Source organism: Mustela lutreola, chromosome 8 (genome assembly GCF_030435805.1).
Source record: "Mustela lutreola isolate mMusLut2 chromosome 8, mMusLut2.pri, whole genome shotgun sequence".
In the NCBI taxonomy this organism is placed as follows: Eukaryota; Metazoa; Chordata; class Mammalia; order Carnivora; family Mustelidae; genus Mustela; species Mustela lutreola.
This window is the reverse complement of record NC_081297.1, coordinates 85,687,374-85,701,018: the sequence shown is the minus strand read 5'-3', so window position 1 is coordinate 85,701,018 and position 13,645 is coordinate 85,687,374. Positions and strand designations below refer to the sequence as shown.

The window sequence follows — 13,645 nt, the reverse complement described above, 5'->3', positions numbered from 1 at the left end:
ATGGTCTCAGGAGTGTCCTGAGACAAGAAGGGAGTAGCCTGCTGCTGAGTGAAATCAGAACATTCGTGCCAGGCCAGGAGAATCTGAAGCTGGAATCTTGATCAAGTGAATCCTTCTATGAAGTGCCCTGGGTGTGTGTATACACACACACACACACACACACACACACACACGCTCTCTCTGCCACACAGGACAGAAGTGTGGGATCCGTGCGGTTGATGTGACAACCAGAAACTGTCTTGGAAACTGGGTTCTTCCTTAGAGTTACTGGTTGGAGAAATTCAACAGTCGGCGGACATCCGTGGTGGGTCAGTATAACCAAAGCATTGATTTCTTAATGAGAAATCTTACGTTTTTTTTCTTGTTTCAAATATCACAACTCCAGGTTGTTAAAACATGTAATTTTTCTCTTGACCCTGCTCAACCTCTCTGTCAGAAAGTTTACTTTATAGGAAATTTCTTCCTAAACAATTATATCGGTAACTTAACAATGTTAGATAAGGAGAGTTGATTTCTAGTGTTTCTAAGGGAGATGACACCTATGGGGAGACCTATATGAGTTATGTTTGTGCGTTTCTTCTTGGGCAGGTCTCCCTAAAATCAGGTGAGCACCACTTCTGTGGAGGAAGCTTGATCCAGGAGGATCTGGTTGTTACCCCAGCACACTGCCTACTTGGCCTCAATGAGTAAGCTGTGGATTTCCATTATCATTATTCGCTTATCAAACCTCAATTGCTAGCTATACGACTGGGAGATTTGAAGCTCTAAATACTCTGGGAAGTTCAATCTCAATCCCTTTCTGAATTTTTCCACCTGGTCCAGCCACTCATGGACCTTCCTGATCCCCAGAAACTTGTATCAGGATTATTTTAAGATTTCCTGTACCTCTTATTCTACTAATCAGAGTCCCCAAAGATCCCAGATTAGCCTCGATAATTTGTAGAGTAGGTAGTGAGGTGGAGTTGATGATTACTCGTTCTAATGATATATTGACATCAAATGTTTAATGGATGTTCCAAAATTTTAATAATCTGAGTCATTAGGAGGGGAAAAATATTGTGGAAATAACTGATACTTAGCTAGGTTGAGAGTACTAATAATAATGAATGAGAGTTCTAGGAACAATTTTTATATCTTTTTTAAAATGATAGAGCATATGTACACAAGTCTAAAAGAAAAAGAGGCCATTTTTAAGTACTTTATGCAGAAAGACATTTGATGGTGGGGGAAAGGGTGCACAGAATGCAAACACTCTGATGGAAAATCATGACTTTTTGCAGATCCCTATAATTTATAGGCAATTACGATGGTAGTAACCATTAATCAAGGTGCATCTCCTTTTAAGACTTAGAAATGTTTAAAGGTACAATAATCACTTTTCATTTTAATTATGTGAAACCAAGGCAGTTGTTCCTGGGGAAACAGCTATATTTATTGAAACATTTTTCTTCAGTTTTAGGAAGCAAATTAAGAGCCTGACTGTGACTGCTGGGCAACACAGCCTCTCCCAGAAGGGTGTACACGAACAGAAGAGTCCTGTCTCAAAAATTATTATCCATCTTGAGTACCACAGACTTGGACATATGAGTTCTAATATTGCACTACTCTACCTAGAACACAAAGTTGAGTTTGGTATGTAGGGAAGTTACACATGAAAAAGTGTAGGAGAAAATGGTGTTTTATTAATCCTGTACCAGTTAACTTTAATTTCTGTGCATAGATCTACTAATATTAGAATAGCTAAGTTTTATTCCTTTTTATTTTATTTTTATAAGGATTTTATTTATTTATTTAGCAGAGAGAGAGATCACAAGTAGGCAGAGAGGCAGGCAGAGAGAGAGAGGGAAGCAGACTCCCTGCAGAGCAGAGAGCCTGAAGGGGGGCTTGATCCCAGGACCCTGAGGTCATGACCTGAGCCAAAGGCAGAGGCTTACCCACTGAGCCACCCAGGCACCTTTTTCCCCCCCAAAGGTTTTATTCTTTTTTAAAATCTTGTTTATAATTTATAAAAAACACTGTAGAAGCTATGGGTCTCAGACACAAATTATGTATGCTTAATCTGCATTTTATATACTCTTTTGTCTTGGCTGGGCTATGTTCTAGGCTTACTTATACTCAGCTCTAGCCAGGGAGTTTGGGACATTTGAAAGTGTTCTCAGAGAGTTCTTCTTTTTGTCATTATTGTGGACTAGATAGCTGACACTCAGCACAGGTAATCTAAACATTTTGGATAAGAATATTAAAAATCTATTTTTTAAAAAATACAAAAAAGAAAAGTTTTCAGTGACCCCAAACAATGAGCACAAATTAAGAGGCGTCGGCCAGGTAATGAAGCAAGCCATTGCCTTTGAGTCATCGAATTAATCTATAAGAACCTAGAGCTTTAATTGCTCAAGCAAGGAGACTGCATAGGAAGAGGGATGGGAGATGGGAGAGTCTGGTTGGAGTCTCCCATGTAACTCCTGACTTCCCAGCAGGTAATGCTTGAAAGGTTGCAGGAAAAAGAGGGGGACATACTTCCCTCACATAAAGTGAGGGAAATAAGGAAACTTACTGTTTGATCTTTGGCTCCGTAATCATAAGCAAGCCTTCATTCAAGTTGAATGCTAGAATTCCCATTACCTGTGACCAAAAGAAACTATTGCCCCATTTTTCTGTTCCCCTTTATAGAAAAGCTATGAAACTCCGTTTATGGTATGGAGGTTAATTTCCTCTCCTCAGTTCTCATAATTACACGTATTAAGTTTGAGCTATCTGTTAGACATCCGAGTCAGTCAGACTCTCACGCCCCTTACTCCCCCCAGTTTGCCCTTGTCTTAGTCACTGACCTCCATGTTGTTAAATTCAAAGGTGAATTCTCAACCATCAGCTTACTTGAAGGAGTTTTGACAGAGTTGCTCATACCATCCTGGAAACATTTTCTTCATTTGAGTTCCAGGAGTCCCTTGGTTTGCCTTCTACCTCTTTTTTCACCCTTTACTGGTTATCTGTGATGACACCTCCTCTTCTCTGTAACCTCTTATTGTTGGCGTGCTTTTCTCTATCTGTCCTCACTCCTTTAGTGTCCTCATCCAGGATCAAGCCTTTAAACACCATCTGTGTGAAGACGATCCCAAATATTGTCTGTCTAGTCCAGGTTCCTTTAGATTACATATGCTGCTGGGATTACTGGCAGTTGTATAGCCAACTGCCTACTGGTCATCCACCTGGATGGCTAATAGCATTTCAAACTTAATATCGTTGAAACAGCATCTTGATTATCACCTACATCTTAAATCTCCTTTACCCATAGCCTTCCATTTTGATTAATGAAAATTCTATCTTTCCTGGTGTTCAAACTAAACACTTTGCACTGGGTCTTGATTCCTCTTTATCTCACACTGATTCTTCTTTCTCCCAGAAAAGTCCTGTTGCTTCTGTCTTACCCTCTCTACTCCTAGCAACCTATTCCAGGCTACCGTCTTTTCTTGCCTGGCTTAATTTTAGTAGTCTCTTAAATTGTCTTTAACTCCCTCTTTTGCATGCCTAATGTTTATTACTAACCCAACAATCAGACAGATACTTTTTGAAATATGAGTTATGTCACTCTGTTCAAAACCCTTCAGTGGTTCTTCGTTCTACTCAGATGGAAATCAATGTCTTTACCAGTTGACATCTCTGCCCTCCTGGCTCTACATCTGATCTGTTGTGCATGTGTGTGAGTGTGTGTTTTTGTGTGTGTTTTCCACTAAACTTTTTTTTGCTTACTGTGTTCTAGCACTTCTGGCCAACTGTTTCTCAAGCATATATTACATGACCCCACTGTGGAGACTTTCCATTCTCTTTCTTCTTCTTCAAGTGCTTTCTGCTCAGATAACTACATGGTTCCTTCCCTTGACTTTTCAAAGCTTTTACTCAAATGTCATCTGATCAATGAAACTTGCCATGACTATCAATTTCAAATAACATTTCCCAGGCCATCCCCCCTAATCTCCAGATTTCAGAACTTCTTTACCCTACCCTGATTTTTCCAGAGTGATAGTACCTAACCACCAAATAAGTTATTTTATTTATTGTTTGCATGCCCACTTCCCTAACACACACTCTTGTGTGTAAGGGATTTATCTTTCTGCTCATTCACTGAGGTCTAGAAGAGGGCTTACCACATAGTAGGACTTAGTTACTCTGAGGGAAAACTATCTTTTAAGAACAAGGGTCTACCCTAAAATGTTAATAGTTTTGGAAGATCATGGTGGTACATATAACACTGGATTATGGTCTTCCTTGTTTTACTTTTTCTGCATTTTTTCTAAATTTCTTTACATATGAAAGAGTTTTATTTGTTTGTTTGTTTTTAAATATATGTCAGGGGCGCCTGGGTGACTCAGTCAGTTAAGCCTTTGACATCAGCTCAGGTCATGATCCCAGCATCCTGGGATGGAGTCCCTCATTGGGCTCCCTGCTCAGTGGAAAGCCTGCTTCTTCCTCTTACTCTGTCTGCCACTCTGCCTACTCATGCTCTCTATTGCTCTGTCAAATAAATAAATAAAATCTTTAAATATATATATATATATATATATATATATATATATATCAATATTACATTTAGGGAGAGAGTGTAGAAGCTATGAAATTAACTGGATGTCCCTTTTCCAAATATATTCAAGACTTGTCTATCTATGAGCCTTATAATTTTCTGTTATTGTTGTTTTTCCAGGAACTGCTGTTCAGCCAATCTGTCCTCCCATAGAGATGAGAACTCTGAAGCAGGGATTCTTTGCATGACCAGTGGATGGCGCAAGATCTCAGAGAGTGAGCGGCATCAAAAGGAAACAATAGTAGTTCTTCCAGGTTTCTTTGTCCATGAGAAGCAGGAATTTTATTGGCCATGAGTAATCCATTTATCCTGTTTTGCTTTTGTTTTCCCCAAGTTATGATCCAGTGAGAATTTCTGGTTGTCTTCCCCATAAAAATGACTACACTTAAGGCTCAACACAAAACTTCTCCTGCTACCCATTTTGGTTAAGTGTGTCAGAAAAAGAAAACCAGCAGTAATTATGACAAATGAATGAAAAAGAATACAGTAAAAGGATAATCAGGAAATAGTAACAATGGTTAAACTTATTTGTCTTTAATGTTGTGATTTTTTTCTTTTTTTTTTTTTTACGGTAAAGTATTTCACAAAATATGAAAATGTTTCCCTCTTGGGGAAACTTCAGTGAGGACAATCGTTGTCTAATTTATCAGACTGTCTCCACAGCATCAGAATATTCAAACGTCCCGTGAGAAGTAGAACTTCCCCTCATGGATGACAGAATGTGTAATAGTGTGCTCAAGCATATGAACCTTCCTCTTCTGGGAAGGACAATGATGTGTGCCACGTGTCCAGATGGGAAAAAGGATGCCTGCCAGGTAAAATATATCAGTCAGCCTGCTTATTCAGTATCATATAGTTAATAGCGGATTCTGCCTTTCCCCATGAGTTGCTTTTGCAGAATTACTGCTTCAGAATTCTTTTTGTTCATCTTTCTACCATGTTTCTGCTGAAAAAGTTTACTTGACCCGGCCTGAGAGCATTCTTTCCTGTTCCGTGTCCATTCTTATCCCCATGCTTCTTTTTGGAGAAAGGGAGGGAAGGAATGCAGGGGAGTTGGTTTCAACATTTCCAACCTATTGGAAGGAAACAAGAGCACTTTGGCAAAATTAGGTCTATCTGTGAATTATTTTTCATTCCACCTTTTGATAAACATTGTGATTTTTTAAGCCTTTAAGGCAGAATGCAATGCTTGCACAAAATTTGACCAAAGATGGCATAACTATTGTAATGGTTGGATAAAACATATGAATGACCTCCCAAGGCTGACATAGCAACTTACCAAGAAGACTGATCTTCACACGACAGAGAAGGGAAAGGGAGACTAATTGGTGAAAGGCATTTTAAGTTTTAGGTGGGGATGACAATTTACTTGGAAAGACATAAAAACAAAACAAAACTGGAGGAGCAAGGAACTTGGAACTGCTATGGGATGCTCCCTAAAATTATCTTTTGGAAAAATTTTGACTTTTATTCTGGGGATGAGGGGTTGCAGGTGGGAGGCTCTAACAGGACAGGGACCAGGAAGGGTTTGGAAGGGAGGAGACAGCAATTTAGAATTATGCCACTTTCTGAATTGGAACCCAAGTAGTTTAATGGTGCTCTATCCTATCTGCTTCACTTAGAGACTGTCTTTTTTGGATTAAGCCCTCAAACAATCCTGTGCCTTTTGAAGAGGGTTTAATGGATACAGAATTGACATGTGTTCTCAAAGCAACACATGATTCTGAAGGATTATTAAAGGATCCTAAAATCATGTGTTCTTTATCCTCTAGTCCAAGACCCCACAGTCCTTTACATGTAGCCCCTGGGACAGAGTTCAGCTTCTGTTCTGTTCTCAGAGCCTTCAGCTGTTGCATGAACTTGGGGATTCTATTCACTGGTGCTGTAGGCTTGGATGTGACCCAGTCTTTCCCAGCAAATCCAGGTGACAAACTAGAGTGAAAAACTGTTCTGTAAACTCCCCCTTCTCCTTCCAGTGGTTTGGATGTACATGGTTGTTCCCAAAACAAGTAGGGGCAAGAGAGAAGTTAAATGGTAGCTTGACAAGATTGCAGACACTGATTGGAAGGAAGTTACATCTGGGCAAAAAGACTGTACCTTGAAACTAATGGTGAAGAGACAGAAAGGTGGACCAAAAAAAAAAAACAAAAACAAAACAAAAAACACCACCACCACCACCACTGGTGGACAGTAACCAGTGGGTATCTACGTCTCTACTACTTCTCTCTTTGAGATGAGTGCTATTGTTTGTGGGCCTACTAAAATATTTTTAACCTGTGAATATTTTCAAGTTTTTTCTTTTTCTGTACTCTGAAAGGGAGACTCTGGAGGTTCATTTGTTTGTAGAAGAGACAGTGGAATCTGAGTCCTTATTGGGATAAGTTCTTGGAGAGCTGTTTGGACTAGAGATTGGACTTCTTTAAGAAAAAAAACATAAAAGGGTATCGCTGGGCATTTTCTCCAAGGTGTTTGAGTTGATGGATTTTGTCACTCAGAACATACTCACAGGTAGGTGTAATTTCTGTGAATTCATCCTTCCATTCTAAATCAAATGCTTATATCAAGGGTAGTTACTCTGGTATGTTGCAGGTATAATAGAACTAGGCTCTAAAAGCACAAATATGTCTGATTTTCATTTCCTAATCCAATATATAATGAACTAAAATCTCTAAATTCATGAGAACTAATAACTTTCAATTTAACTTAAATTCAACTTGGACATAACCTGGATCTTCAAGTTTATGTTCATGTAGATTTTTTGTTTTTTGTATTCGTAAAGATTTAAAAAATAACCATTGAGGAAGGGTTCTTTCTTCATTTATCCAGCTGACATATCTTTTCCTCTAAATTAGTTTATCTTTTTAAATTTTTTTTATCTCACCAAAGGACATATCCTTCCCAATGTCCATCACCCAGCCACTCCATTCCTCCCACCCACTCCACTTCAGCAACCCTCAGTTTGTTTTCTGAGATTAAGAGTCTCTTATGGTTTGTATCTCTCTCTCTGGTTTCATATTGTTTCATTTTCCCTCTCTTCCCCTATGATCCTCTGTCTTGTTTCTCAAATTCCTCGTATCAGTGAGATCATATAATAATTCTTTCTCTGATGGATTTATTTCTCTCAGCATAATACCCTCTAGTTCCATCCAAGTTGTTGCAAATGGCAAGAGTTTTTTTTTTTTATGGCAGCATAATCCATTGTGTGTGTGTATATATATGTGTGTGTGTATATATGTGCGAATATACATATATATATACATGTATATATATATATATATATATATATCTCACATCTTCTTTATCAATTCATCTGCTGATGGGCATCTAGGCTCTTTCCATAGTTTGGCTACTGTGGACATTGCTGCTATAAGCATTCAGGTGCATGTGCCCCTTCAGATCACTACATTTGTGTCTAGTTTCAGACACTAAAAATAAATGACTTCTTTCCCTTTTCTCCCATTCACCTTTGTTAATTTTACTTGACAACAGTGGAGAAAATAAGGGAGGCTTTGGAGAGTTGTTTTTGTTTTGCAACACTAAAATCTAGATTAGAAAAACAAATGTGGGTCAGGAGATGCCAAACCTGTCCTCAAGGAACTTCCCTGCTATTTGGGAAGACAAAGGAGTAAATTGACCAATGTGACAAAGGTAACGTCTGAGCATCCAGGAGAGCTCTGAGGAGCTCAGTCCCGGGGGACCAGAAGGTGTGCCATACAAAGTGGCGACATCCATGCAAGGAATGCCCAGGGGCAGCCTCCATAGAATAGAGATGTGAGGATACATTAACAAGAACAAACAGCTGAGTACGAGAACCAGATTTTTTCAAGGCCAGAACCCAGAGTGTCAGAACCTAATGTTCTCTCCATCCCACCAGCGCTCCCTCACTGTCATCCACAATCAGCTACCTTGCCCATGATTCGAGAAGCACCGCTGTGACTGGTCCAGCTGAACACCACTAGAGCAGGCTCACCACTGACTCTCATTTGGGCATCAGAGTGAAAGTGCTCTGTTCGTTGTCATAACTACGCAGGGAAATTCTCTCCTGGTAGCAATTCTGTTCAGTTTTCATCACCTGGAAAAGAAGGTTAAAAAGATTAACAAGCCCTGAACAAAGGTTAATGATAACAATATTTTAAAAGGGCAATGAAATCAGCCAGTAACAGTTAATTCCACAATGAAATGAATAGCAGAATGTGACGATTTATTTCAATAACACTTCCTTGACATCTTCTTTCTAAGCTTCTCATCCCATAGTTGCTTATTTTTTCTAGCTTCCAGTAATTAGAATGTGACCCTGGAAGCTGAGATTTCTGAGTGCATGATAGAGACTTGCCACGTCATTGCTAAAATTTGTGTACTTTCACTTTAGTATTTTTCTACATAGGTATTTTATTATAAAACAGAATATCCTGGTGAGAGATGGAGGAAAAAACCATATTAGTTCCATATACAATGAATTTGAAGCCTCAATATGACTCATGATTTTGAAAACTGGATAAAGATATGTTAAATCTGAAGAACTTAGAGAGATTTTCTCAGTGAAGTCTGAGGTCATAATGTCTAAAAACATGTGTTCCCATAAATATAAATTATATAAATTATACAGCTTCAATCTGACTGGGTACCATATGTCTTGAAATTCTCTTCATAGCTGAGGTAAGTGATCAACTTTTTTCTACACTTTGAAAGCTTGTAGATCTCAAGGAACCGTGTTATTTGGAGAAAATGGCAAGATTCGTTACCCCCATTCCGAAGAGAGAAGATTTTCTCGTAATTGGTATATAACCAAGGTAGGAATGATTCTTGGGTTTCCCCCAAAATCAGGTCTTTAAGGGGCTATGTTTTGGCATTTGTGCCTAGTATCTCAATTTCTCAACCTGATTAACATAAAAGTCTATATATTTCATCTGATATTTTCTAGTTGGGAAGTATTTGCTGATGGATATTTCTGATATCTACTAATACGAACCATCAACATCAACACGAGTAGTATTAAGACTGGAGCTTACCTGAATTGATGTATTCAAATATACAACATTTCCTACTTATTGCTGTAATAATGGTAATGTTAAGTGTTGCCTAGAAGATGGAAAATAGCTCATGATCTATAAGCTTCAGTGTCTTTAAACTTTTTCTACATAATCTGTTCCCTCTTTGGCTGAAGAAATCTTTAAGCTTTAGAAATAAGTTTTGCAAGTACTTCATTTCCTCAAGTGTTGCGAATTAACTTCAAATCTTGTATGAGCATGGAAAGGTGTGCAAAGGTAGATCACAGATCTGTGAGTTTATAATCTGGAAAGAAGGAAGAGCTGAATAAGAAGAACTATACTATAAAACACCATCAGATAAGCTTTATAAGTCATACTACTCATGTGTTGGGTGGTATTATGGAGAATGGAGAGGCTAAGTCCCACTGCAGTGGTTTGTCTGGTTTGTGTTTATACTATGGTTGGGGGGCGGATGGTGGTAGGAATGTGCTAGTGAAGGGGAGAGTATTGAAACTAGTCATTGAAGGGTAGTTACAGTTTTATAGCTCATGAAGTCTTTGTAGCTCTGGTATCTATATTTCAACAAATCATGCCAAGCAGAAGGAGTTATGTATAAGTAGTGTCAGGGAGATGGAGAAAATTACAGTTGTTTGGACAATGTGTATCACAGGGCAGCTGGATAGCAGTCCCAGCATAAATAAGAACTAGTGTGGCAGTGGACAATGAAGATAAAAAGGCTGGTTAAAACTTAGTTATAGAGCACCTTAAATTCCATGAGAAGAAGTTTAGACTTTTTGCCACAGGCAATGGGAGCTAAAATGGTGGCACAATTAAAATTTATAAAATAAATGTATAAAGACTGGAATGCAAATACTTGTTATAAGTATACAGAGGGAATGATATGGCTTAATTGAAGCCCATATTTAAATGTCTTAAAAGTGTAAGTTGACTTTCTGTGCATCAACCTACTAATAATATAATACCAATAAAGCCTTTGCCATCTTTTCTTAAACTTTTAGAAAAATAGCATCTAGAATAAGAGTGAGAGTCTTCTTTTATTAGAACCTGGGTGGGGAGAGTTGGGAGGGGTCTCCAGGTACAATCTTTAGAGAGGGGCATTGATAAGCTGGAAATTGTATGAAGGACAATGGCCAAGATGGAAAAGAATTTGAAACAATATCTTGGTGATTTTGATCCAAAGAAGACTTGAGATGAGGAAGGAACTTAATCAGAGGAACCACTACAGATGTTAGGAGGAAGCAGATTTCAAGCCAAATATAGTAATTTCTAACTTGAGAGATCTCCAAGAATTAATGGCCTTCCTCAGGAGTAATGAATTTCATTTATAAGTAGATATTTGAGAAGAGCATGGATGGCTCTGGGTGAAGTTCCAGAAAGTACTGATACATTAGGTTAAGAATTGCAGATGGCAGCCAGTTTACCCTCAAACACAGAGAACCTGGAGGTCAGCTTAGACAATGAAGTATTGAAGAGATTTCTGCAAGAAAGACTTTCAAGGCAAAAGGAGTTTGTTATTAGTGCTAGCTATTGCAGAAGTCAAAGTGAGGTCAGATAGGGGCGCCTGAGTGGCTCAGTCAGTTAAGCATCTGCCTTTGGCTCAGGTCGTGATCCCGGGATCCTGAATTGAGTCCCACGTGGGGCTCCCTGCTCAGCAGGGAGCCTACTTCTTGCTCTCCCTCTGCTGCTCCCCCTGCTTGTGCTCTCTCTCTGTCAAATACATAAATAAAATCTTTCAAAAAATAAGGTCAGATAAAATGCCATTGGATATGGCAGTTCAAAATTTAGTGGCTAATTCAGTAGATTTATAGGATTAAGAGCTATATTCATAATTGGCTAAGCGATTGTTGAAGACTTGGTATCTTTCCTTCACCAAGTAGTCTAAACATTTTTATCAAAGCTTTATGATGTGTCAGGCACTGTTTCAGGTGCTAGAAATATAGCAGTGAATGAAACACAAATACTTCCTTTGCGGGGCAGGTTGGAAAGTGGAGAATGGGGGTAGTACAAGTCATTAATTAAGTAATAGTAAGTAACTACAGTAACTAAAATTAAATTATAGTAAGAAATGTTAAGTGCTATGCAGAAAAACAGAAAGAAAGAGGGATGGTAGTATAATATTAGAGAAGGTGGTCAGGGAAAACTTCACTAAAAAGATGATATTTGAACAAAGACTTGAATAAGGTGAGGGAGGGAGTCATACAGGTCATCTTAGGAAGGAACATTCTTTGCAGAAGGAACGGCATGTGCGAGGGAGGAATACTTTTAGTATATTTGGGGAAGAGTTGGATCAGAGTGCTAGAGCTAAATGAGAGGGGGGGAAGTGGTCACGGTTGGCATGATCAAACTTACAGGTCATACGAAGGACGTAGGATTTCCCTGTAAGATGTACGGCCATTGGAGGATGTTGAGCAGATGAGAAACATGACCTGACACATTTAAAAAGGATCACTTTGGCTGCTGTATTGAAAATAAACATTAGATGGGAAAGCTAAGAGCTGAAAGACAAGTTACTGCAATAGTCCAAGGAAGCGTGGTGGCTTGGGACCAGGTTTGTAACAGTAGAGGTGGTGAAAAGTGGTGGGTCCACAGGATTTTATAGTGAGTTGAAAATATGGGTTGTAAGAGAGAGAGCCTTATGATTAACATGAGGGTTTTTGACCTGTTGGAGGGATGGAGCTGCCATTGTTTTTGATGAAAAAGACAGTTAACAGTGAAGGGAAAGAGGAAGATGTAACTGGCTTTTGGGTAGTAGGACAGGTTTCAAGAGAAGCAGGGTTTTGTTTTGTTTTGTTGTTTTGTTTTGTTCTGGAGAGGAATGGGTTAGAATTAACTGCACGTATGAGCAGAAAAGTGAGTAAGGGAGAGGAGTCAAGAGAAATGTATAAATACGTGAAGGAAGTTTCGTGAGAACACAACAAATAAGGAAGGTTTAACTTTGAAAAAAAGGTGAATAATTACCCTCCTGGGAAAGCAACCAAAAAAAAAATTTCAGGTTACCTATAGGAGAGTTAAATAAATGTACACTAGATGTCTTCTTGGATATTATAAGGTTTTAGTTGCTTCAAATTTAGAGGATATAGTTGAGGTTAAATAGTTAAGATTTCTAATAGCATGTAAGGACTCAAATCAAGAGTCAACAAGAGATGAATAAGAATTTCAGTTATTTCACAACTCAGTATTAGCATGAATTTATGCTGTATTTCAGCACATCTAAAACAAACTGGTTGTAAAATTCATTGCTATTTTATGTATCAATAAAGAAATAAAAAATATCCAAGATTAGGAGATTTCCATATAAAGAGAGGACACCAAAGACTATACCTTCAGTATAAGACTAAACAAGGCACAGTCCTGCCCACGTGGAAAGTTACATGCCTCAAACCTTGACACTGGATGTAGGGAGCAGTAAAAATGTTCTCTGAGAGTTCGAATCACAAACTAATACTTATGCAGGTCTGTTGTCTATAATGTCCACCACCAGTATAGTCTGAAACACCTCAAGCAGAAAAATTCAGTAGCATGAAGTTCACAGTGCTTCAGAGTGACTGATCAAAGGTAATTTCTTTCTGGAAGAACCATTTCCATTAGAACTAACAGAACTGTAAGACTCCACTGTAAGATCCTTCTTTTAGAATGTTCGAGTCTGTGGGGGAATGTGCTTTAGAATGTAATAAGATAGGGAATCATTTTGCATACTTAGTGATTCCTGCATTATGCAAAGCAGCCTGGAGAGTGGTAGAAGGTTTAATTCCAGATGGAGTTAATTAATGGTAAGTTAAAAACAGATAATGCAAAGAAGGAGCAAGGAGTTATAGTTTCTCCAAGCCCATCTTTATTCTGTTAGGTGGTAGCTAAATTCTCAGACATGGCAGATACACGACACTCAGGTGGTCTCCCTCCTTCCAGGCACATGGGAGACATTGCATTTCTTAGAGCCTAGAACAGTGCCTGGTATGCAATAATGCTCTATAAATATTTGAATAGGTAAATCAATGCTTACTGTTGGTCCCCCTCTCTCACTTAGCTTGACTAGATCTCAGAATCCTTTTAAACACAGCAG

The 13,645-nt window shown here is 38.6% G+C and overlaps 1 protein-coding gene across 1 annotated transcript in view; it reads left to right on the top strand.

The window, feature by feature from the left end:
• OVCH1 (ovochymase 1) overlaps positions 1–13,645 on the top strand; it is a 51,814-nt gene that overhangs the window by 1,746 nt on the left and 36,423 nt on the right. Inside the window, 10 exon segments of the mRNA XM_059187511.1 lie at positions 192–228; positions 230–308; positions 589–686; positions 1,460–1,632; positions 4,697–4,723; positions 4,726–4,791; positions 5,240–5,391; positions 6,894–7,001; positions 7,003–7,084; positions 9,266–9,353. Of these exon segments, the coding sequence (XP_059043494.1) occupies positions 192–228; positions 230–308; positions 589–686; positions 1,460–1,632; positions 4,697–4,723; positions 4,726–4,791; positions 5,240–5,391; positions 6,894–7,001; positions 7,003–7,084; positions 9,266–9,353 (910 nt within the window).